At 55.4% G+C, this 25,579-nt stretch overlaps 2 protein-coding genes across 6 annotated transcripts in view; both read right to left on the reverse strand.

Annotated features, from left to right (window-relative positions):
• The window catches only part of LOC102408240 (cyclin-dependent kinase 11B), a 40,059-nt gene extending 39,917 nt beyond the window's left edge, over positions 1-142 (reverse strand). The window contains exon 1 of one of the 2 annotated variants that reach the window (XM_044944019.2): positions 4-142. The gene's annotated coding sequence lies outside the window, so the exon portion shown is untranslated. The remainder of the gene's footprint in view (positions 1-3) is intronic. The other variant, XM_044944020.2, reaches the window with a different exon arrangement.
• On the reverse strand, positions 3-25,534 carry NADK (NAD kinase). 4 transcript variants are annotated; one of them, XM_044944030.2, is made up of 12 exons: positions 25,378-25,534; positions 16,013-16,234; positions 14,418-14,501; positions 11,202-11,331; positions 10,846-10,954; positions 10,647-10,732; positions 9,673-9,775; positions 9,168-9,322; positions 8,915-9,014; positions 8,681-8,850; positions 8,008-8,090; positions 3-2,088 (listed from the first exon to the last, which is right to left on the reverse strand). In XM_044944030.2, the coding sequence occupies exons 2-12, from the start codon at positions 16,183-16,185 to the stop codon at positions 2,085-2,087; spliced, it is 1,197 nt and encodes a 398-aa protein (XP_044799965.1). In that variant the 5' UTR covers positions 16,186-16,234; positions 25,378-25,534; the 3' UTR covers positions 3-2,084. The 4 variants fall into 4 exon arrangements, with proteins under 4 accessions (XP_044799965.1, XP_025141540.1, XP_025141541.1 ...); XM_025285755.3 differs by lacking the exon at positions 3-2,088 and adding an exon at positions 5,904-7,584 and having other exon boundaries at positions 25,378-25,533; XM_025285756.3 differs by lacking the exon at positions 3-2,088 and adding an exon at positions 5,904-7,584 and having other exon boundaries at positions 8,681-8,838; positions 25,378-25,532.
• Between the last annotated feature and the right edge of the window lie 45 nt (positions 25,535-25,579).

Below are 25,579 nucleotides of genomic sequence, written 5' to 3' on the forward strand. Positions count from 1 at the left end.
TACCTCATCAGCCCAGGTGGAGGTGGTGCTGCTGGGCGATGGCGGCGCGCGGCCTTGGTACCCTCCGGGCCGTAATACGTGGCCCAGGCGAGGGTGGTGCAGCTGGGCGATGGCGGCCCCCGCGGCCTTGGTCCCCTCTGGGTTGTAGCACCTCGGCCCAGGCTGGTGTGGTGCTGCTGGGTGATGGCGCCCCCTCGCGGTTCTCTTGGCACGTCCCGGGCCGTACCATCTCGGCCAGCGGGGCAGGTGCTTCTGGATAACGGCACCCTCTCACGGTCGTCCCCTTGGTATCCTCCGGGCCGTACCAATTCAGTCCAGTCAGGGGTGATGCTTCTGGGAACCGTTGATAACTTCCGGGCCGTACCACCGCGACCCAGGGAGCGGCAAGTTCGTGGAGGAGCCGACCTATAAGCTGGCTCTGAGTTTTGGTTTCAAGAGACAGAAATTTCAGCCTCAAGGAGCCTCCCTTAGAAGAGGAAAGACAAAGGGACTGTCCTAGCTGAGGAAGCCAGCAACGGAGGTGCACTAGGGACAGCTAGAATCCAAGGCCACGCCCCTCACGAGGACGCCGGTTGGCTGAGTTTGGGGAGTTCCACCAGGGGGCGCGGCCTTGGCCCAAGTCGGGGAGGGGCTTCAGTGGGACTGTCTTGCCTGCGCACGCGCCCCCACCCCCGACCCATCCCTGGCACCATGCGCAGCATCTTCCTGGCCCGGTTTTCCTCCTGGCTTACATTATTAATTTTTAGCAAAAAAAAAAAAAATTTTTTTTTTAGTCGTGCCACACTGCTTGTGGGATCTTAGTTCCCGAACAGGGATTGAACCCAGGCTCTTGCAGTGAAAGCTTGGAGTCCTAGCCACTGGACTGCCAAGGAATTCTCTCCACTTACTTTTAAAGGTAATTTTTAGGAGCGAGGTTACTGCTAACGGGCTCTTCTTCCTCTTCATTTTAATATTTATTTTTATTTGTCTGTCCTGGGTGTTAGTTTCCGTATGTGGGACCTAGTTTTTGAACCCATGCCGTCTGCGTTGGAAGCTTGGTGTCTTAGTCAGCCGCCAGAGAAGTTTCTAATGGGCTCTTCTTAAGGCCTACTTTAAAAAAATTATTTATTTCGGTTGCACTGGGTACGTGTTGCTGTCCGGGGGCTTTCTGTAGTTGTGGCGAGCAGAGGCTACTCTGTTGCAGTGCATGGGCTTCTCATCGTGGTGGCTTTTCCTGTTGCGGAGCACGCATGGGCCCGGAGCATGGACTCCAGTAGTTGGGTGCACGGTTTTTAGTTGCTCTGTGGCATGCAGAATCTGTCCGGACCGGGGATCAAACACGTGCCCCAGCATTGGCAGGTGGATTATCATCCGCTATACCACTAGGGAAGTCCAAGGCCTATTCTTCTTGTCAGACTTTCATATATTTAGCTTCATATTGTTTTAAAATGAATAGTTTCTCCTTTAGATATTGACCAGAGGGTCAGTTAATGGATGGTGGTATCTGCCTACCTCTGGCGTCTACAGGCAGCGTTTGGGCCACGAGGTGCAGGGGAAGGGTTTTCCTTGGGATCCTCCAGAAGGTATGACTGGAGGAAAGGCCTGGACAACCCAGGGGTTGGTCAGGGGCCTGGGCCTAAAATGCAAAAAAGAAAGCAAAAGTGAAGTTCTCTTAACATCTGTATCTCGGAGCAGAATATGACACCTTCATCATCCCTAAAAGTGAGTATTCAGGACACTGAACAAAGTTTATAGGGTAGATTTTCCTACTTTGCACGCAACTCTGAGATGCTTGATGACTGCCCAGCAGCACTGGTTGTTGCTGATCAGTGAGTTACTTGTAGTCAAATAATTTCAAAAGCAATTGTATGAAAAGCAGCAAAAACTTTATAGCCGAGTCTTTCTTGCATTTTATCTGAGACAGTTCATTTTAACAATTCTGAAATGACGTTGGAGTGCCAAGTCACCTTCCCCTCTTGGGCTGGCCACTCCAGCACAGAGGACAGTGTTACCCAGGCCTTCGACCATTGCTGGAGTCTTTGCTCCATGGTCACACTTCCAGAGTTTGTATCCTGCCCCCTTTTCTTTGTCCTGTTAATGATTGTTCACCTAAAACAAAGCAAAAAAACAGCCAGTTATTTTAACAGAAAGTCACGTTTGTTTCCCTTGTGGCTCAGCTGTTAAAGGATCCACCTGCAATGTGGGAGACCTGGGTTCGATCCCTGGGTTGGGAAGATCCCCTGGAGAAGGGAAAGGCTACCCACTCCAGTATTCTGGCCTGGAGAATTCCATGGACTGTATAGTCCATGGGGTTGCAAAGAGTCAGACACAACTGAGCGACTTCCACTTTCTTTCAGGTTTGTTTGGCAGTAGCAAAGAATTATAACTCAAGACATGCAACTGTGATAACCACATGCAAGTCTGGTAAAGCAGAGAGGACATTCTTTTATAAAGGAGGAAGGGAAGTTGTTATAAACAAGAAGTCCATTAGAGGAAACATTGGAGTTTAAATAAGGTGGCTTCTCATTGGCTGAGCCGTTGCCAGGCAGGGAGATCTGCCTGGTGGTGGCGGTGAGATGGCTGTTCTGGCCACAGGTGCTGGGACTCCCCTCCTCTCTGGTTCTGTGTGGACACTGGGGGTACATGCCTGAGGACTTCCACCTTGTGGCCTCCCAACTCCATTTTAGTTGAGGTGTCCCTTGATTAATTTTCAGATAATTCTCTAAATGTCTGCAGGAGACGTGGCTTTGCTGCCTGTGAAGGTCTGTGTGTGACTTCCAGTATCAGAGAAGCCACAGCAAGGATCTGAGTGGTTTACCGGTTTGCTGGAGTTTCAACTAATTCAAGAAGTAGAGTTTGGGGTAAAAGACAGTAGACCGACCAGGATTCTTCACACCCTTGTCAGCTTCAAATATGGCCGTTTCAGCCTCTTTGCTTATTTGCAAGTTAGATACAATACCTGTTAGGAAGTTGTTCTTATGAAGGAGCCCTAGCTGACCCACCTGCCCTGGCCCTGCTCCTTGAAAACACCCGGCACAGCGCCTTCTCCCACATCCCCCATGGCATGCTGGTGTCTGCTGCGCCCTCTCAGTCCTTCCCCACTGCCAAGCTGGTCCCCTGCCCCCTCTCACAGGCTTGACCTACATCTGTATCTTGGTCTGAAGTGATGGCTGCAGTCAGGTGGACCCAGAGGAGCCCATGTTTCCAGGGAAACATGAGATAGCAGCAGATGTGGACCTGGTCTCAGGAGCCCACAGGGTCCTGAGAACTGGATCGTGATCCGTGGGTGGGAGAATGGGTATGGGCCCCCCACCTCCAACCTGCAGACCCACTGCCAGCACTGACCCACATGATGTAGCTTCCAGGACTCCCATCCTGACCACAGCCCCTCCAGGGCCATTTTTGATCGCTGCACATTAGGCCTCAAGGTGTCTCTGTGTTGCACACCATCCACATTCGTTAGGCCTCACCACACCTTGGGGTGCTTCTGGGCACCTCTGCTGGCCTTCCCTAATTAGACATTCTGGAGGAGGGCAAGTGGAGTGGTCAGTAGTGAGGGGTCACCAGAGCTGCCAGGGCAGAAGGGGGCAGAGGCTCAGACCAGGGACAGGTGGCCCTTGGGCACCCAAGGCATTGGGATCTGAGCCTGTTCTAGGTGTCTGAGGGTGGGGGTATCCTAGGACGTGGTCCCCTGGGAAAGGATTTTACAGATCTTAAGTACAATCCCAAGTGTGTGGGCCTTCAGACCTAGCTAGCGGGTAGGGCCTGGATGGGGAGCCCCACCATCAGATGAGCCCACTGGGGTCTGCCTGGGCCTGAGCTGGGCCCCTGGCCACCCCAGGTCCCTTGGTTGTAGGGAGTTGAGGCTTCCGGTACCTTCCTGGGTATTTCCTTCTAGGCTCTGGGACGCTCCCTCGGGATGGCCAAGCAGCCCTTCTGGATGCTGCCCCTGGTCCTGTGGGTCCACTCACCTGCCATCCTGGCCATCACCTCAGCCAGTTGCACCTGGGGAGCCAGGTTTCCGTCTAGTATGGGCACTGTGCCTTGCATGTGGAGGTGGGGGCAGCCGTAGCCACAGCCGCTAGGGCCTCTGGCTCGTCCTGACTGGCAGGTGGGGAAACGGGCAGCTCCACTTTGGCTGCCCTTCGGGTACCCTTTCTACACGCCCAGCGGCATGACCCCTGCCCTGGCTGACCCCCCCCCAGTCCCCACCTTGGCCTGACCCTGGGACTCAGCCTCTGAACTCCATGGGGGTGGGAGGGGACATCTGAAAGTTTCCCGCTGGACCCCAGGGCTGCAGGTGGCCCCCTTGCGGCTTCAGATCAGTGTCCAGGAGTGTCCTGGGGACCCAGGGGCCTCACCAAGCTCCCAGGAAGTCTAACTGAGGTCAGGCTGTGCATATGTTCCCAAGGCTGCCTGTCCAGAGCTTCTGGGGGCGAGAGGCCCTCCCCATAGGGTGCCCAGACCAGCCCTGAGTGTCCTCTGTCGGCTCCTTCCTCCTTGGCCTCGTCCACCCTGACCTCACCTCTTCCACCAAATATTCTGGTGTTCCCTGGTTTGGATGCAGCCCAAGCTCCAGCCTGGCCCTTCTGGGGTGAAATGTGCCAGCAGTGGCCAATTCCCTGATGTGACTCAAGTACCCCCACCCCTGTCCCTAACACTCTCTTCCCAACTTCTCTGGGCTCCTCTGACAGGCCCCCCACTCCCACAGGGCCTCCATCTCCACAGCAGCTCCCCCTCCCAGTTGGCACTCTGGCAGACTTCCAGCGTCCTTCTAGCCAGTGGCTCCCGGATGTGGGAACCTCAGCAGGACAGCCCTGGCCCAGGCTGCCCCGGGGCAGGAACTGCTGGACATGGAGCCTGATCTGAGAGAGAAGGGAGATCGGCTGGGTGGGTGCCCAGCACTGAGGCCTGGGAGGAGGTCCAACAGGCCAGGAAAGGCCACCACCCTGACAGTTGGGATCTCTGAGGGACCGAAGGCCTGAGCCCAAAGAAATGCCCTCCCATCCTGCAGCCTCTGTGCCTCCAGTTCCCTGCCCCCTTCCATGTGCTCCACAAAGCCTGGAAGGTCAAGGTTGAGAGATCAACAGCCTTTGACAAGAATGGTGACCCTGCAGGTGGTGCCTGTGCCAACAGAGCCTGCACCTGCAGTCCAGAAACCCCGGCCAGTGGGCTGACTCCTGCCCTCAAGTAGATCCTCTGCTCCCGGAGCAGCAGGGCCCAGCCTGGGGTCCGTGCATGCTCAGCTAAGTCCATAGAAACGGGCTCTGACAGCATGCCCACCCCATTGCCCATGGACACACTGGCTTCCAGGCAGATATGCTGGCCACCAAGCCCCACTACAGAGGAGATAGCAGAGGCCTCACAGCCATTGAGACTCCCAGGCAGGATGGGGTCATGCTCCCACGTGTGCCTGGATGCGAAGGGAGCCATGGAGGCAACCGCACACACATGCCTCTGACCAGAACGAGCAGGCCCTGGGCTGCTCTGCTGCTGGGGCAACCACTGCACCTGTCCTGTGCTAGCCTCGCAGCAGTGCCCATAGAGGGCCTGTCACAGCTCCCAGGCTCCAGCCCACAAGGCTGTGTCTGTGTCCAAAGTACCTGCTCAGGCTCTTGGCAAAGCCTGGCCCCGCCTAAGCCCAGGCCCGAGAGGGGGAGGCCCAGAACCAGAGAGGGGACCATGTGCCCACTGGCCTCCGTGGGGCACCCTTGGCCCAGAGCTTGGGCTCCTCCTGCAGGACAGGCCCAGAAGCCTGTCCCCAGGATGTGACGGGTGGGGTGCTGCTGGAGTATGACCCCCCCACACACCCTACAAGTGTGCCAGGGGTAGCCTCAGTGCATCTGGACTCCCCAGGCCCACCCACCCCTCCGTGTTTTGGTGTTGGTTACAAAGAACCAAATAAAGTTTTTGCTAAACCCCAATTTTTAAACAAGTCTGTTTATTGAAAGAATCTGAAAATAGTAATAAGGCTTTCAACATTTAACAAATTTCAAGATATTAACAATATGAAACATTAAGAATTTACTTCAAAAACCCAAAGTTTCCTAGGTCATTCCCCATCATTCTGCAGGACTTGGTCTGCACCTGCTCTGTTGTCTGAATGTGTGACCTGCGTTCTGACCACTCTTCTGGAGCTAAAGCTGGGGGTGTCACCCCCTCAGCCTGTGGGAGGCCTGGTGGGCCACCCTCTGTGCTGGAGCTCGCGGGCAGAGGGTAGGAGCCCATCTCCATCCCAGCACTGGCTGAGCTGCCCAGACAGCCACGTGGGTGGACAGCACTCAACAGACATGTGAACAGTGGCCACGGTGCTGAAGCTGCAGGGCCAGCCCTGGTTCAGATGGGCAGAGCTCAACCTCCTGGCCCCTGGCCCTCCAGAAGTGAGTTCGAGAACGTACAGGCCCTCCATCCTTTCTGGCCAATTTCACAGTTGAAAACGCAGCTCAGAAAGAATATGGTTACTCAAAACCAGGACGCCCGTTAGGCACCAGTAACCAGAGGCCCACTGACCACAACCCTCACCAGACTCCATGCGGGCCCAGCCCCAGGCGGCCGGTCAGCCAGCAATAGAGGCATAGGGGCTAGAATGACAGACGTGCCCTCAAAGCCAGGCCCCTGGGGAGAAGCCAGAGCAGCAGCAGTGCCTTCCTGGCCCACCAAGTGCCAGACCCTCTGAGCAGAGCCACCCAGCTCTCTAGATGGCCACTTGGGCAGCACAGAATGGTCCCACTTCACAGCACAAGCCCTCCCGCAGAAATCTCACAGTGTGTACAAGAAAATCTGTACGTAAGCACTCTCAGAAAAGTTTAAAAGAATCTCTAAAAAGTAGACACAGGATTGAAAACACCTTCCAGGGTGGGGAGGCACGCCCCTGCTTCCCGAGGAATGTGTGTGGTCCGACCCCTGCCTGCCACGGCATCACCGGAAGCAGGGAGGAGACCAGGCCTGGGGACCGAGGCAGGAGGCCCGGCAGATTCAGGATGAACGCCGAGCTGGGGAGTCGCTCTCGGCACAAACTCCCCCCAGTGGCTTTCAGGGACGTTGTGAAGCTGAAGGGAGATTTTTGGCCGTGAGACATTTATTTTCAAGACTGTAGGATAGACCCGTTCATTCTGATCCCCTCTCAATTTCAACAGACTGATTCGTGGAAGTTTGCTGACAAGGAATCACAAGGAGCCCACCACCCAACTCAGCAATCCCCAACTGGACTGGGCTCTGACTGCTTGCCTGGTGGGTGTGCCTGGGCTGACTTCAGAGCTTGTGTGGCCTGCTCACTGGCTTGCTTAGAAATGCAGAAAAGTCAGATTTAAAATGTTAAAAACAACTGATCTGGTCGACACAAGGCAGACTGCAGGCCCTTCCTCTGGCCAGAGACAAGTGGTGCAGGGCCTGTGACGTTCACAGAGCACAGACAGGGCACCGGCCTAGCTCCCCGCCCGCTCCTCCCCGCCCTCCTCGTCCACGTCCTCCTCGTCCTCCGGGAAGTGGGCCTGCTTCTTCCGCACATTCCAGTGCAGACACTGCGCCAGGCTCTCGAACCAGTCGCTCACGGGGTCGCGAACGCAGATGGAGGGAAGAGGGTAGCAAGAGGTCGTGATGCTAATGCTGCAGCAGAAAGCAGATGAACATAGCCCCTCCTGGAACTGAACCCCGTCACGGAACCGAGCCCCCTTGCCACCCACTGAGCAGGACCCTCGACAGCCTGGCTGGTGGACCACCTTAGCTCTGCTTGTACCATCTGCCGTGCAGCCTGGCCCCATGTCCTCTGATGTCATGGGCACCTGGCCATTTTCCAGTCTGGCCCTGAAGACAGCCAGGCTAGGGGCTCAGTGGTGCTGTTGTGCCCCCCGGACAGAGACGTGGACCCCCTCACTCCACCCAGGTCCGTGAAGGGGACCCCCGGGCAAGGCGGTGGGAAGATAAGGAGCAGGTGCAGCTGGCAGGGTGCCATCACCCAGACAGAGGTCCACAGCTTACAGCCACCTTGGGCCCACCTGCCCTGGCCACTGCACCCCACAGTCCACACACCTGTCTCCGTGGCGGATCTCCTGTCTCTTTCGTCCATCGAAAGATACCCATGCAGTATTCCTTGCCTCTGGTGACAGCATGATCTGAAGGGTCAAGCAGCACACATGTAGGGGGCTCAGAGGACTCGCAGATGCATTCTGAGCACAGCTAAGTGCCACGGACCCCACCCTGGGGCACAGCAAGGGCCAGGAGCAACCTCAGAGGCAACACAGTGCCCACCACATGAGAAGGTCAGCTCCAGGCCGTGAAGTCACTGCACTATGCAGACACCAGCCAGAGGGTACAGAGGCCCACAAGGCACAGAGGCCTGGAGCTGTGTCCGTCAGATGTAGCCCTGCCCGCCAAGGTTCACACCAAGGACGTGCTGGCCCGGGGTGGCCTGTAGCAGGGAGCTCGGCCCAGGGAAAAAAGAGGTGGATGTAGAAGGGCAGTGAGGCCAAACACCAGAATATGGCCCCAGGGACGTGCCAGGCAGCAGTGGTTAATTGCCTGAGGGCCTCCCCACCCCGACTGTCCCCACCCACTCAGGCTGAGAGCCCCGCCCCGCCGACCAGACCCTCTGGGGCACAGGACACATGACGAAAGGCCAGAGTGGACAAAGTCCCTCCCGCCCCCAGCAGGGCAGGCAGACAGCCCCACAAGGGCTCCAACAGACAAGGGTGGGGGCTCTGACCTTCAGCTCAACCCCCGCGGGCACCACAATGGGCCGAAAGGACAGCGAGTGGGGGCAGATGGGTGTGACCATGATGGCGGGCACGTTGGGGTGGATCATGGACGCGCCCGCGGCGGCCGCATACGCCGTGCTGCCCGTCGGGGTGGAGACGATCACGCCTGCGGGACACGCTGCAGGTAAGGCTAGGGCACTGCCCCCACACCCCACCCCCGGGCAGGCCCGATGCCCACCTACCATCGCCCTGTACTGTGGTGATGAGGTGCCCATCCAGGTAGACGTCCACGTTGGACAGGTAAGAGGAGGGGCCTCTGTCAATCACCACCTCGTTCAGGACCTGGGGCCGAGGGCACTGCACACTGAGCAGGCAGGGCAGCGCATGGGCTGCTCCCAGGCTCCCTAGGAGGTCCAGCCCAAAAGCCCCTGCCCTGCACCCCCTGCCCGAGGGCAAGGCCCGGCACCTGGTGGGGGGAGGGGCGGGCCCACAGACCTGGTACTGCACAGCCTGCTTCCCAACCTCCACGTCCAGGCCTGCAGCCAGCACCCCGTTCTCGCTGATGCCATTGGGGACAGCCACCTTCTTCCCTCGGGGCTCCTTCACGACCCTGACCTTCAGCCGGCTCCGGAGAACAACAGCTGCATTCCCTGGAGGCCAGCAGGGGTCACACCCAGGGAAGTCAGCAGGTGGGGGCAGTCATGCCACAGAAGAGGTCCCCACTCCCTTGACCAGGGACCCCCTCCCATCTTCACACAAATAGAGGGTGACACCCTGGGCTCCTGTGGAAATCAATCCATTGCTGCGCGACACAGACGGCAGCTGAACTGTGGTGGCTTCAGCTCCTCTCTGAGGACAAGGTGTCTGACCTTCAGAATCAGAGTCCTCTGAGCCCCAAACACTCAGTGCTGTTCTCAGCATCATTAAAAACCTCCCAAACCAAGCAGGATGACTATCCCACATGGGAACTGCTCTCAGGCTCAGGAACATTCCAACTCACCCTGTATCACCTGAGTAACTTGCGACTGAAAGTTCTCGAAGTTGAAGGGGGTCAGGAAGCCCAGGGAGCCCAGATGGAATGCCATAACTGGAGGCACGCTACCCTGCGAGCCAATGAGACAAGTCACTTGTTGGCCAGTCCACATGGAAGGCACGCGAGCACTAGCCCAGATGGACCTGCGCCTGGACGGTCCCTGGGAGGGCTGGGGGGTGGGGGGAGGGGGCGGTGCTGACACACAGGGCTTAGGGTCAGCCAGAAGCCTGGGAGCCAGAAGAACAGCTGGAGAGCTGACGAGAAACGGGGGCAGGGGGACCACCCACTGGCCACAGAGGACAGGAAGGCGTGGCAGGGCAGGACATGGGGGCTCTGACACACACAGGCCATGCCCAGCAGGCTTGGGAGGGCAGTGAGCCCCCACAGAGATGCCAGGCAAGAGCACAGGCAGCCGGGGCAGGAAGCCTAGGGTGGGACTCGGGTCCCACCAGGTGGCTCTGCAGCCACTTCCGCCGAGAAGGCTCCCAAGGGAGAATGAGAGCTCTGAGCAGGTGGGACATCCCAGGACCCTCAACCTTGGCCTCTGCCAACTGCTACTGCCCCAGGCCCTGCTGGACTCCACCCTCCTGCCCAACTGGCTCCCTCTCACTCCCAGGTGTCGCTCTGGGGGCCCGCCCAACCTCCTAACACACCCTGGCAAGGTCCCTCCCCCGCAGATCCCTGCCATCTGCAGCCTCCACAGTCCCTTCCCCACCATACCTCCCAGTCAGCCTGGGGCTACTGCTCTCACCTGCCCCTGACTCTTGGCCCCCTCACTCAGCCCACATGCCAGCTCTCCCAGGGGTCGCCCTCCTCCCAGCCCAGCCTCTGGGCCCTCATGCGCCATCAGCTGGCCTGGCACAGCTTCCAGCACCCACAGCAGTCCCAGTTCCGTGTCCTATCACCTGCAGCCCTATGGCCTCAGGCAACTGGGGCCTCACCTGGAAGAGGGAGGAAGCGTATAGAAGGGTCCCGTCGCCCCCCAGGCAGATGATGAGGTCAATCTGATTGGAGATGTCATCGTAATCTGGAAGACACAGGAGACGTCAAGCACCCCAACTGCTGGGCATGGGGCAAGGCAGGGGTACCAGAGGTCCCACCGGGTTGGGGGCAGCATCCTGCCACCCAGGGACAACTTGCCTTCTCTGAAGGTGCAGAACTTCCTCTTCACTGGCCCAAAGTGATCATCGCTCAAGAGGGCAGGGTCTTCCAGAACCTTCTTCTCCACATACACGATCATGTTGTTCTCCTAGAAGGACATGGTGGCGTCAGCCCCACCAAGAAGATAGGTCAGGGCGCTGGTCTTCTAGAAGCCTCCTTCTGCGTCTCAGGCTTTTCTGATGGCGTCAGGGAAGAGGGGCACGATTCCTCTGTCTCTCAGATGCAAAGTGCCTTTGTTGCGCTCACAGTACACACTTCTGAGCTCCTGTGTCTGGCTTACGAAGCCTCCTGACTTGAGCGGATGGGAAGAGAGCCTGGAGCCCGTCCCCACTCACCTCCATCAGGTACGCGCAGAGCTCCTTGAAGGGCTGCAGCAGGCTGGCGTCCCGGATCTTCTTGATGACGAGGACACTCTTTGGGGACTTGTTCCACGTCAACCGCTGGCTGGCAGGGTCTTGGATGTGCCTTTGAGGGGAGAGGAGCACTCACATGGGCCCCAGGCTGACCCGCTGGCACCTGCACAGTATGGAGACCCTCCCCATAACCGGCCGTGCCCCTGCCTGAGGCTCCTTCAGGACGAGGCCCACACAGGGACCTGCTCAGAGGACGTCCCACGTGCACCCAGACCAGCCAATAGAGACTTGGGCTGCCCGCTGACCCAGGTCCACACGGCTGTGTGACCAGCTCAGTGGACCTTCACCTCCACAGTAAAAGCCTCTTTTAAAGCCAGTGGCGGGATCTGGAGCAGTGAGACTGTGCCGTGTGATTTCAATCGCGAGGACATGTCACCACGCGTGTCGAGGACCCTGATATGAAGAGGACTCTGGTGACGACGATGCGTCAGTGTAACTTCATTGTTTGTCACACATGCACTGGCTTCGGGGATGATGATGGAGGGGAGGCTGGGAGGAGTGCAACAGGGAGCTCTGCACCTTCTTCTCACTTTTGCTGTGAACCCAAAACTCCTCAAAAAATTAAAAAAAAATCAAACCAAAAGAAGTCAGCTGGGCCTGCCTGCCAACGACAGCTCCAAGAGTCCCGTGGCACCCAGCCTCGGTCACCGGGTGCAGGGCCTGGTATGGTCTGTGGGCAGGTCCTCCCCCAGGGGCAGGGGTGTCCAAGGCCGGGCCCTCATGTGGGGGCGGGCCCCCAGGCAGCACCTCTGCCTGTTGGGAAACAGCCCTGAGGACTGCAGGCCATGGAAACGGCCTTTCTGACGCAAGTTCCCCAACCAAGACACTTGCTCCAGATCACGCCCCATGGCCGGTACCTCCCTGAGAACCTGTTGGCCCCACCAGCAACTTCCCACACCATGATACCAACCACTAAACAGGTGGGTCCCTGGCTGCAGGCTGTCACTGACTAACCATCACTCACCCTCTCCAGGCGTTTCTGCAAAGGAGGGGGTCACTCATGGCCCTCTGCCGGCATCTCTGCCAGGCTGGGTCAAACGCGCAGCTTGGTGGAGGGTGGTGCTGGGTGCCCAGCATCTCGGTTGTGCTTCACTAACGGCGGAAGTGCGATGCACCCCAGCCACCCCAAGACTCCCCAAGTGTGCACTGGCACCATAACCCCACTGTCTCCTCAAAACTGAAAGCAAAACATAAAGTAAAGTGACTTGCTAAAGGCTGCATAAAACAAGTGCAGAGCTTCCTAAAATGAAAACTCAAACCAAACAAATTGTATTTGATCTTACTGCTCACACCATCCTCTTGTCCAATCGCCTCTAACAGTGAAGCGGCCAGACCTCAGACAACTGCTCCTCACCAGCTGGCCGCTGAGCTCTGCCACCCTGGGCGGTCAGGACGGGCCCTGTCCAGCTGCAGACAACAGCACTGGGCTGCGGAACCGGCTTGGCCCATGGGAGGGGCTTACACGTGGAGGGCGGGCACTTGCAGGCCTCTCGTCACTCCACCTGGCCCTGGGCCTAGAAGGAGGGCAGATGGAAGTCTGCCTGGTTGGTGAGGTAGACGTTGAAGCCCCCTCCCCACTGACCAGGCAGCTGAGGCTCACAGCCCCTCCAGATCTGTGAGTCAGCCACGCCCAGCCAGAGCCACTGTAGTGCCATCAGCTCGGTCTTGGGCGCCAACTGGTCACTCAACTTCCTGTTGGGTCATTGCAAAGAGGGATACTGACCCCTCCCAAGGAGGCTCTGGGTGCCGGACAGCTTAGCCACACACCCAGTGAGCCACAGTTTCAAAAGCTGAAGGCGTCAGATGTTAGTAATTCCACACGTTTCAACATAACAGAAAACACGCACTCACTGGTGAGATATGAGACAACCAAGAAGAAGATAAGACTCTCGTAATCAGCTCCTCTACACTGTCAGGGGAGAAGTCAGGTTAGCACACAACCCCTGCCCCTGGCCAGGCTGTAGGAGGGGCAGGGACCACATGGGTAAGGGATCCCACCCTACCAGGGTGCTCAGCCCATCTGACTGAGCTGAGCCAGGGCCAGGGGGCAGAGAAAGTTGCTTGCTCAGCCCTTGACACTTCTGGGGCACCTGCTCCTCTGCCTGGAGCACCCTACAACCCCACCTAACCTTGGGGAACAGCTCAGATGCCGCCCTGAGACCCCACCCAAGGGCTGTGAGGGCAAAGCACACACACCTGGGCTGCTATGGGCTGGGTAGGGCGGCAACAGCCAGTTATGGTTGGATGGCCAAGGGCCACCAGGGTGCGCTGAGGCCGGGCTGTGAATGACGAGGAGGGTGCGGCAGTGCAGGGCTGGGACGCAGGGAGGGGGGGTCTGGGCAGCCAGTGAAGGTCACACAGGGCAGGCACACAGCAGGGTGCAGCCAGGCGAGGGGTTTTGGGGGCCAGCTGCTAGTGTGGCTGCTGTGCTGGGTGTGGGCCTTGGCCTACCCCCCATAGAAGTTAAGCCTCCACAGCTCCCTCGAGGAGGGGGCACAGATGGTCTATGCAGCGGGCAGCCCACCACCAGGCCTGACAGCAGAGCTGGTTGGAATTCTGCTGCTTCCTCACCAAGCTCTGGTGGCCGGAGCCATTTGCGTGTCTTTTCCCTAAGACAGAACACACAGAGCCAGCAGACGACAGCCCCTCTCTGGCATGTCCAGTGCCAGAAGGCGGCACAGGACGGGTACAGAAGACAGCCTAGGCCTAAGTGTCTGCGAAATAACCCAAACTGCTTAGTTTTTAACTAGTTTCTCAGGTGGCGGGTGTTGCTAAAATGCAGGGCTTATCTTAAAAAAAAAAAAAAGCTATGCCCACAAGGCGGGACTCAAACAAGTCAACTCAGATTTTCAAAAAACACCTCAGATTTTCAAAAAACACCAACTGACATGTCTGCATTTCAACAGTAATGAAGAGAAACACATGTGAATCACCAGATGCATCAGCGTGCAATACGCTATTTTTTCTCCTTGAGTTTTTCCTGTTGAAGCTCCTATGGCCCGAGGAGCAGGCCCCACCACGTTCTCATCCTTGGGAGTCGGGGACATTGCCACGTGGCTGCCAGGCCCATGCCCTGCTCCCTGGAGCATCAGAACCTCCCATAGCTCCCCATCCCCGTGGAGACCCCCGTTGACTCACATGATGGTCTGGGGATTCTGCAGCACGCAGGCCTTTGGTCCAAACGTGGTCACTGGGCACGGCCCGTGCAGGGAGCGGGTCCTCCTGTGGAAGAGGATGCAGGGCGGGCCCTCAGTTGCTGAGAGACACGCATGCGGACGAGGCACTGGCTCTCAGACTCTCTGCCATCTTCACTCCAACAGCCTGAGCACCGCCGTCTGCCAGCACCCGAGCAACGGTCCCAGAACACTCACCTGATCCCCAGAGCTGCTCTGAGGGCAACATGCTGTGGCAACGCCCTCAGAGGGGGCTCCCAGAAACTCCTTACAACAAAGGACCCAAACCGGGGCAGGCACCCGGGCCCCACCCTAGAAAAAGGGGATGTACCATGGGGCGCAGGCCTGCGGCTCTGAATTCTTGTCCAGGCAAGTCTACTTGAGGACCAGTTGTTGGGCCTGTCCTTGGGAATTAAGACCTCAGATACCATCCCCCAGCTATCCAGGTTCTAACAAAACGCCCATGCTGAGTTGTCGTGTCGATGAAGAAGACAGCACTTAAGTGGCTCAGCATTTCCAGCCACAACCGAATCACAGGGCACCGTGGCCAGCACACGTCCCAGGGATGACACCGCTTGGTGACCTTCCCTGTCCTCCCCTCAAGGTCCAGCGCCGGTCCTTGGGAGCCATGTGGATGCCCCACGGAGACAGGGCGGAGGTGTGTCCACCCTCACGCAGAGTGCCAGCTCCAGAGGCTTTGTGGTCCTTTTGGTTATTTTTTTAAAATTTTTGGCCACACCATATGACTTGTGGGATTTTAGTTCCCTGACCAGGGATGTATGCCACCTCCCCACTGGACCACAGGGAGGTCCCCTCATGGTCCCTTTCTGCACCAAAAATACTGGCACAAAGACAGCCAAACACAGATGGCAAACTTGCTTTCGTGTCTGCCCATCTCAAGGCTCAACAAATGCCAAATCCCCACACGGACAAGGCAGATTTCCTATTGTCTTGTGAAGGGCAGCCAAGCCCGGGAGAGTCGGTCTGGTCAAGGGCTCCCCCAACTCCCCAGCTCAAGAACATGCAGGAACGGCCACCGGCCACGGCCTGGCCTCTGGGGAAATGCTGTTCACAGCAGGTTTCTCTAAGTCTGCATCACAGTCAACCTTTGAGAGCAGCCACCTCTGACCTGCTGCCACTGCACCAAGTTCAACGTTCTCTGAAGCAACGCTCTCTGAAGGGAAAGGGCGGGAACACCCCACCCCGCAGATCCGGCAGCCAAGGTCACCCGCCCGCCCGCTGACTCTGACACAGGAGGGTGACACAGCTGTTCACATGGGAGCTTCTCAGGCCCTGCACCCATGGCAGTGCTGGCTAGGACAGCTTCGCCCTGGACTTGAGCGACATTCACATGGCCGAGGCCGGCACAGCTTCCCCACCCCTCACTGTGTGCCCAGAGCCTGGGGCCACACTGGGCGGCACCCCCACACCTCAGCCTCCACAGTGAGGATGGGCATTAGGGAGGGGGGGTTGGCTGGGAGTGCCCTCTGGGAGGCCATGCCAGCCAGCACAACCCCCTCCTGCCTCCTGAGCACCCCCACAGGCCCAGGAGGCCAGTACCTGAACTCGCGGGCGCTGGCCAGGACAGGCGCAGCCGACAGGCTGCGGGACTTGGCGCGGCCCCGGAGTGGGTGCCCCGGGCCCCAGTCCTCGTCCCCATGGCACGCGGAACAGCGGTACGAAGATGCCTCTGCACTCGGCTCCTTGTTCCCGTTGACTTTTTCTTGTTCCATTTCTGCAGTTGATGGACGTGGAGGACTTTGGCCCGAAAACCCAGGATGCCTTGATTTAATAAAATAAATATTATTATTGTTCCAATGAAATAAAGTAAAGCAATGTACACACACACCTACACCCCTCATCAGGGAAAATGGCTGAAGTCTAGCCTACCCAGTCTGGGAAGTCTGTTTTCGTCCCAAAGGCACTTAACAACTCCGGAATCTACCTGTGGTTTTCCATGAATCCAGAGGGCTGGGAGTCCAAGAGTAAGGTACCAACCAGCAGCCTAGCACACAGGCACATGCTGGGACCTTGATGAGAGAATTAACGGTCACACGGTACCTCTAGTCCAGAAAAGGCTGGGTGAGCATGACTGAAGACCAACCACGGGCACACACTGCACCCTCGTCCTGCAAACAAAGCCACGCTTTCCTCCAGTGCCGATCAAACACTTGCCCAAACTGACTTATTTGGTCCTCAAAGAAAACTTCAATTTCCAAGAGCTTCATCTCCCAACCACACGCAGTAAAGCAGGAAAAGATGGAAGCAGACACAAAACAACAGTCCTTGACCAGATGGAAACATCTCAACTTCTTCCTAAGCCACTGAGGGCTCATAACCGCACCCATATCCATGTGACGCTGCAGCCAAGAGGGAGCGCGAGCCCAGTCCACGTGCCCATCCAGACCCACATGATGTTACAGCAAAGAGGGAATGCAGGCTGGGTCCACACGCCCACCCAGCTGCCCCCAGGTCCTTGAGAACAGCGGTCAGCAGCCAAGGCCTCGTCAGAGAGCCAGAGCAGGAATCAAATGAGCCTAAGAGAAGTGACAGAAATACGGCAGAAACCAGAGTGCCGACAAGTAGAAAGAGCAGAGCAGAGCTTGGGCATAAACCACACGAAGAAGCCAGTTTGGATGATGATGGAAAGAGCTACACTCTGAGAATTTGGGCCGAAAGGTCATTTTCTTAGGAAAGCACTGACTAACGGGAGAGGCCTGGCCTTGCTGCTGGGGCCATGGGACCTGCCCGTCCTCCCGCTCAGAAAGGCCCAGCAGCTCAGCCTGCCTCATGGCTCACGACACCCTGAGGGCAAGGGAGGGGAATGGGGCAGGACCATAAGGCAGGCGCGGGCATCAGAAGGGACAGCGCAGGGGCCACAGAGAAGCCTGGGGCCTCTACAATGAGGCTGAAAGTGAGGGCCCCTGAGTCCCCTGCCTCCGCACGCACTTTACAATCACATCAGGAGCTTGCGAAATACTAACTCCCACACGGGACCCAGACCAAAGGCTCCAGCAGTCATTAAAAGCTCCTGAGCCAGGGCGTTCCCAGGTGGCTCTGTGTTTTCACTGCCAGGGCCCAGGTTCAATCCCTGGTCAGGGAACTAAGATCCCCCAAGCTTTGTGATGCGGCCAAAAAAAGAAGAAAAATAAAAGAAAGAAACTGAAGCTTAAACATACCATTTACAGTAGCACTAAGATATAAGACATGTAGGGATGTTGTTGGCAAAAGGAGAGTGAGCCTTACTTCCAGCTGTAAAATCAGTCAGTCACGGAGTGTAGCACGTACCATGGTGACTCCAGTCAGTGATACTGTTGTGCTTATTTGAAAGGTGTTGAGAGGGAAGGTCTTCAAAGTTCCCATGAGAAAAAAGCCTGGTGATTAAACGTGGTGACAGACTTGCTGTGGTGGTCACTTCACCACACATACAAATACTGAGTCACTAGGTTTCATGCTCTACCTCACTTTCCAAGCACCGTGGACACAACTGAAAGGAAACAAGTCGGGAGAGACATGCCATGTGCACAGACCAGAGAACACGATATCGTTAAGATCTCAAGTCTCCCCAAGCCCAGCCTTTTCTATCAGAAGTAACAAGCTGATTCTAATATTCAGCTGGAAACTGGAAACTTAAAAGGACCGAGAATAGCTAAAAAAAAAAAAAAAAGCCCTGTTGGAGGACTAATGCTACCGGATCTGATGACCTGCTATAAAGCTGCCGCAACCAGACCGTGTGGTACTGACACAGAGACATACACGTAGACAAAGGACACAGACGACAGTCAGGGCTTCTCAACAGAGGTGCCGAGGAGAGTCAACAGGGAGAGGACAATCGTTCCTCCAAAACGTTCCAGGTAAATCCCACAGCCACACCCAACACTATGAAGTTCAGTTCTCCTCACAAGTTGGCAAAGGTCAGCTCATGATGGATCATACACTTAAATGTAAGAATAAAAGCTATAAAACTTTCAAAAAAAAGCACTAGAGAAAATCTTCATGGCCATGGATTTGGCAAAGATTTCTTAAATAGGATACAAAAAGTACAAAGTTTAAAACCTGACAAACTGAATTTCACTAAAACTCAAATCTTGTACCCTTCATAAGACACTATTAAGAAAATGAAAATATGAACTGACAAAAATCTTAATGAAAATATGAGATCGACCAAAAAATATTTGCTAAATGTATATATGACACAGAACTTGCTTCCAAAATATATAAAGAATTATTAAAGCTTAGTAAGAAAACAACTCAATTAGAAAACAGGCCAAAGATACCAACTTTGGGCAACTTCCCCAAGATACATTGATTGCATCTTGAAAAGCACATGAAAAGATGCTCAACATCCTTAGTCACTGGAGAAATGCAAATTAAAACCAGGAGACATCATCTCACACCTACGGAGAATGGCTAAAATGTAAGAAAACTGACCACGCCAAGTGTCCCGGAGCCTGAGGAAGAAATGGAACCCTCAGACAGTGCTGGTGGAATGAAAACGGGGCAACCAGTTCGGAAAACAGTTTGGTGGTTTCTTAAAATGTTAATTAAGCATGGTTCCGCCATCTGCTACAGCCCTTCCACTCTGAGACATTTACCCAACAGAAGAGAAAGCATGGTCACACAACTTGTCGAGACACCTCACCCGTGACACGACCATCCCTCAGATCTGTACTCAGATGCCACCTGCTCAAGAGAACAGGTATCTCCTGCTCCTACCCACCGGTGCCCAGTTCCTTTTCTCTGCAACCCTGACCACCACCTGCTGCTGAGTTCCTCTTCACAGGGGTCTGACTTCCTCGCAGCCCGAGAAGCAACGCTGCAGAAACTCTGCCATTTCTTGGGCCTGACTTCACGTGATCACTACTGGCCAAGGGGAGATGACACGCTGGCAGCTAACAGTTCAAGCCTAGAGCTCGGGAACATGCGGGGCTGGGCTCTGTCAGCACACGGTAACGCTGACAACCATAGAACCAGACAGGCTCTCAGGACTGAACCCGGGGCACACCAAATGGATGGGTCTGGATAAGAGTCTGGGGGAATCCTGGAACACTTAGTGGAGGACACAAGAGTGCTAGGGTGCTGGGACGGAGAGCCCAAGGCGGCATCAAGTGCTAGGAGATGAGGACAAGACCACCAGCTGTGGGGTCGGATGGGAAGAGGGCAGAATGAGTTCACGAGTCTGGCCACACAGAGAGGTCACGATGCCTGAAAGGACACAGGACAAAGTCGCAAGAAATACAAGAAGGCATGTTTGGGCTCAGTTAATATACAAAAGCTATGTACACATTTCCCTAGTTTCAGTAAAAACTACCCAAGATAAAAACGCAATCACTAACCTCATTGCTTGCCTTCTCTTGCTGGCCCTGCCCTGACTGTCCCACTCATGTGTATCACTTAATGCCCACGAGGACCCCACAAACTGCTGTAATGGACCATGAATTCACAACTTTAAGAGGAAATATTGTTTTAAAAAAAAACAAACAAAAAACTTGCTTTAAACTGTTCCAAGAGGCCTGGTAGTGGCTTCACTCTGAGACCTGGAAAAGGGGGTTGCAGAGGGTGAGATGGTTGGATAGCATTACCAACTCAGTGGACATGAATCTGAGCAAACTCCGGGAGATAGTGGAGGACAGAAGAACCTGGCATTCGGTAGTCCATGGGGTCATAGAGTCAGATATGACTTAGCCAGTGAACAACAATAACATAAAGAATAGCTGTCACAGTGTAGGAGTGTGGTTGCTTACCCTGGCCTAGGACAACCAGCCACAGGGAAGAGCAGGCCAGGGAGGCCAGGATCATAGTGCAGGAGTGTGAACACTCACTCCAGGCCAGGATGATCAGTGAGCAGCAGACCCAGCGCCCACACTGCCGGGCCCTGTCCAAGCACTTGACTCAAACTGCCTGACTTGTCCTCGCAAGGAGCTGCATGGGGGTGTCCAGGAGACCAAAGCCCAAGGTGACACAGTGAGGAGGGCAGAGCTTGCATCTGGGCCCCTGGCACAACCTCAGTGATACAGACGACGCGACCCAGCAGAAAGGCCCAGGGTCCTGGGAGAAGAGAGGACCCTTCCCGCCTCATGTTCTGGAAAAGAGGCCTTTGATGTAGCCCCTCCTGAATGACAAAAAGGTTCTCTCAGGGCACACACCCCAGGCTCCAGTAACACGTAAGATCAAGAGACAATGATTATAGGCAGTGATGTTAGAACCCTGGCCAAACAGAACATGAAGACCACTATCCTGGCACTGCACCAGCTGCAAGAACCTGAAACCTGCTTGCCAGAAAAGCGAAAAGTCTAAGTTGCTTAGTCGTGTCTGACTCTTTGCGACCCCATGGACTGTAGCCTGCCAGGCTCCTCCATGGAATTCTCCAGGCCAGAATACTGGAGTGGGTAGCTGTTCCCTTCTCCAGGAGATCTTCCCAAACCAGGGATTGAACCCAGGTCTTCTGCATTGCAGGCAGATTCTTTACCGTCTGAGCCACCAGCCTGCCTTAAAGCCAGCTGAGCCTGCAGGTGATGCGGCAATCCTAGGGCTGTGTGGAAAACTCTACCATTCCAAGAAAACACAGAAATAACTATCCAGTTAGAGTAGTACAATCCTGAGAAGGTGTGGACGAAGATGCACGTGATATGGTAATCCTAGGAGGGTGTGGAAAATTCTATCACCCCAAGAAGACACAGAAGCAACTATCAAGTTAGATTACTATAATCCAGTTAGATTACTATAATCCTGAGAAAATACAGACAAGGAAGTAATTAAATCCTACGATGCTGAAATTTTCGTCTTATAACTGATTATATAATCATTGGATTTTTACATACTTGGTTTGCTATTATGGGCAATATATTCATTCAAAAGAACAAATCATTCTTCAAAATAATTCTCATCTAAATGGCTGAGATGAATTTATGTCTGTTAACAATGTTTCAAATGCTGCCCCCATTCCCACCAGGGACCTCCACCTACAAGCAGTGCAGGACCTTCTGAGCTACTCATTGACCAGGGCCCGAATTTCTCCAACAGCCTCTCAACCGACCCTGGGACAAGTGCTGAGATGTCATTTCTTCTGCAGCTAAGTATGCCAGTGATGCCGTCTCAGCTTCTGCTTGCAGTTTAAGAATTACATCCACTGACTCTCAGCGTAATGCGTTATTTGATGCATCCTCAACACGGACACAAAACAGAATGTTTAAAAAGGATCGATCGACACCAAGTGGGGCGTATCTCAGGAACGCAAGGCTGGCTCAGTCAGTGTAACCCATCTCACATACACCAGCTGATGGGCAAGAAACTGGAAAAAATTCAACACCCAACGGTGGTAAAAATTCTCAGCAATTAGGAATCAAGGGTAACTTCTTCAGCTTGGTAAGGAGCACCTACAAAAAAGCTAACCACTATATTAACTTGATGGTGAAAATGTAAGACTGGGAGCCAGGCAAGGATGTCTGTTCTGACCACCCTTAATCAGCACAGCTCTGCGTGTGTGAGTCACGGCAACAGGCAAAAAAGGCACCTGGAGTTAGAGACGGTGCCATCTACAGTCACTGAAAAGACACCTGGACAGAATATAGCAAAATGCACAGAGGACTTGTATGCTGAATTGTATTTTAAACACCCTGATGAAAGAAATCAAAGAAGATGTAACTGAGAGATGCCCTTAATCATGGATCAGAAGACTCAATGCAGCAGAGATGTCAGTTCTCCCCACATGGATCTACAGGGTTAGTGTGATTTCTACACAAATCCCAGCAAGATTTCTTGGTAGATACGGCCAAGTTTATTCTAAAATGTATGTGTAAAAAGCAAACATCCTTTTTTTTTTTTTAAGAAGGATAAAGGGAGATGAATGACTCTGAAGACTTCTCTTTAGCTGTAATAGTCAAGACTGTGGCCTTGGGGGAGGGCAGATACAAGTCAATGAAGAGAGAGCCCAGAAACACAATCACACAAACACACTCGATTAATTTTTGACAAATGTACATAAGCAGTTCAAGGAAGGAAAGACAATTTTTTCAACAAAGGGTGCTGGAGTCATTCACATCTATAGGCAAAAAAAGTAAACCTCGGCCTAACCTTCACACATGACACAAAAATTAACTCCACATAAACTAGAAAGCCTTCATAAAAAAATACATTAGAGGGGATTCCCTGGTGGTCCAGTGGTTAGGGCTGCAAAGCTTTCACTGCTGAGGGCACAGGCTTGATCTCTGGTCAGGGAACTAAGGTCCAGCAAGCCACATGGTATGGCCATGAATAAATACACAAATAAATAAAATGCAGGAGAAAGTTTTGGGGACCTAAAGTTAGACAGAATCTTTTTTGTACATGATATAAAAAGCACACTTCATAAAAGATAAAAAAAAATTGGTAAACTGGGCTTCTTAGAAACTTGCTCTGTGGAAGACCCTGTTAAGAAAGCTCCCCCGCCCCCCACAAAAAATATCAAGCTATAGACAGAAAATATTTTCAAACTAGATATCCAACAGAAGATCTGTACCTATAAAATAGCAAAAACTATCAAAATTCAACAGTAAAAAACAGACAGTCCAATTAGAAAGTGGACAAGAGATGACCAGACAGATGAGATGCACCCATGGTAAAGAAGCAGGTGAAAAGATGCTCCATGCGATGGGCCAGAAGGAACTGAAACCACAATGAGATGCCACTGCACACTGACCAGAACAGCCAGACAACTCAGCGCTGGAGAGGTCGCAGAGCAACGCCTGCTCACACACCACCCGGGACCAGAACACGGCCAGACACTCTGGAAAGGGCTGACACCGTCTTATAAAAACTAAAAACTAAACAGACAGCCTAGCAAGTCCACCTGGGCATTCACCCCGGAGAAACACTGATGCTCACAGAAAAACCTGCACCTCAACATTCACAGCAGCTTTTAATTTGCAGCAGCCAAACACCACAGACAGTCCAAGAATCCCCACTGGTGAGCGTGTCAGGCCATCAGAGGGAGTGGACATGGACTCCGAAACCAGCTGGGTGACCCCAGGCTGACTGCAGGGCAAGGAAGTCAGCCCCCAGGCTGACTGCAACCCCCCTGACAGTCCAAGCATCCCCATTGGTGAGCAGGCCCGGCCATCAGAGGGAGTGGACATGGACTCCGAAACCAGCTGGGTGACCCCAGGCTGACTGCAGGGCAAGGAAGTCAGCCCCCAGGCTGACTGCAGGATAAACGTTCCCATTTACACAACTCGCTTTTCATTCTTTCTTTCTTTCTTTCTTTTTTGGGGCATACCACGCAGCATGTGAGACCTTACTTCTCCACCAGGGCCCCGTGAAGTGGAAGCTCAGAGTCCTAAGCACTGGACCACCAGGGAAGTCCCTTACATGACTTTTCTTGACATGACTAAACACAAGCGCATGGAGAACAGATCACTGGTGGCCAGGGAGTGTGGGGAGCCTGGGGTGGGCTCCCTAGGTGACACCAGCTCTGAGTCTGTGGTGGCAGCCACACAGCTGTGCCCCGGGAAAGTGGTGAACCCCAGCAAGGGGTGTGACGGAGGTGCCAGGGTTCACGTCACTGTGCCACGGATATGGGGATAAGTGCAGGCGTTCCTCTGTATTGTTGTTCACAACTTTCTGGGAGTCTAGAATTATTTCAGTTCATTTTCAAAAAACATCTGCACTGGGAAGTTTTAACAGAAAAGTGTTGGAGCATAATAACCAAGATAAAGAACTTCCCCAGGAAGAAAGGAGACACACCGTGATGCCCATAAGTAAAAGTCACACACACAAATATAAACAGAACATGAGGCCTAGTGCGAGCTCTCAACATACACCTGCTGAAATACTGAATGAAAAAGCAAAGTGTCTCCCTCCTTAACACCGAGGCAATAAAAGGTACCTATTAAATCTCCCCTCTCCCGCCGGCAGGTGATGCCCAGTGCTGGCCAGGACCTGACAAAACTGGGCCCGCAGAGGGGCAGAGCCTGCTGGGCGGAAGAACAGGATCAGAGACGCGAGGGGGCTCCAGGGGCTCCCCTGGGAGATCTCGCACGCGCTTGGGCTGAAGCAGGTATTTGCACACCTAGCTCCCTGCACAGGAGCCCGCCTCCGGGCCACCTTCACCCAGTTCCTCTTTTCGCCAACAGTCTTCACACGCATTTGCCCGGCCCCACGCACTGAACTCTGGGCTGTACGACAGCGGGTCGGGGAGACATCGCAAACGACGAGCCGGCAGCCCCGCCGCAGGACTGGGCCCCGTGCCCAGTCGGTCAGCGCCTGGGGGGTGGCCCGCAGGCCCCGCAGAGAACCGACCCCTCCCGACCGGCCTTCCTAAGAGCCCGGCCCGGGGTGCCCCGTCCACCCCCGGGGCCGACTCGGGCCCATCCCACGCCCACCTGAATTGCAGGCCCAGGACACCTGGGCACCCGAGCCCCAGGGCCGTAGCCCGCCTACCGCACCTGCGGGGCCCTGTCCTCGTCCTCGAGTTCCCGCAACGGGGCAAAGGTCACGGCCAAGCCCAGGGCTCCGTCCAGCAGGAAGTGCGTACGTCTGGGCTCAGGCCCGGTCCCGGGCGGGTGAGGGGGATCCACGAGAACCAGAGCGCGCCGGACGCAGAGGCAGAGAGACCGGGGGCTCGGACCCGGCTCAGGCGGGCCAGCCGCCGGCCTCGGGGGTCGTCGGCTGGGCGCTGGGTTCCGAGCACAGAGGCGCTTTCCGAGGATGAAGACCGCGACATGGACCCCTAACTGACCGCCCCGCGTGAAGGCCGGGCCCGCCACCTCGTTCGCAGCGCGGTCGCGGGGGTCGAGGTCCGGCCACCCGGACACCTGCGCCGGCGTCCGGGGCAGGGTGTGGCCAGCCCGTGGGCAGGGTCGTTCCCGCCCCGCCCCCACGACCCTGACCCCACGACCCCGACCCTACGACCCCGGGCAGAAGGCCGGGCCGAGGAGACGCGCACTCACCGTTCGCTGCCCCGGGAGCCTGCGGGGCCGTCTCCTCGCCAGGCCACACCCGCGCGTCCCGGCGCCCCGCCGCCGCTCGCCGTCACTAGCTGGCCCCTGGAGCCGCGGCCGCCCCCTGCCCCATGGCCGCCTCCGACCCCGCGGCCACCCGGCCCGCCGAGCAGCAATGCCGCCGCGCCGCCAGTGCGCAGGCGCGCTCCGC

Source organism: Bubalus bubalis, chromosome 5 (assembly GCF_019923935.1).
Source record: "Bubalus bubalis isolate 160015118507 breed Murrah chromosome 5, NDDB_SH_1, whole genome shotgun sequence".
In the NCBI taxonomy this organism is placed as follows: domain Eukaryota; kingdom Metazoa; phylum Chordata; class Mammalia; order Artiodactyla; family Bovidae; genus Bubalus; species Bubalus bubalis.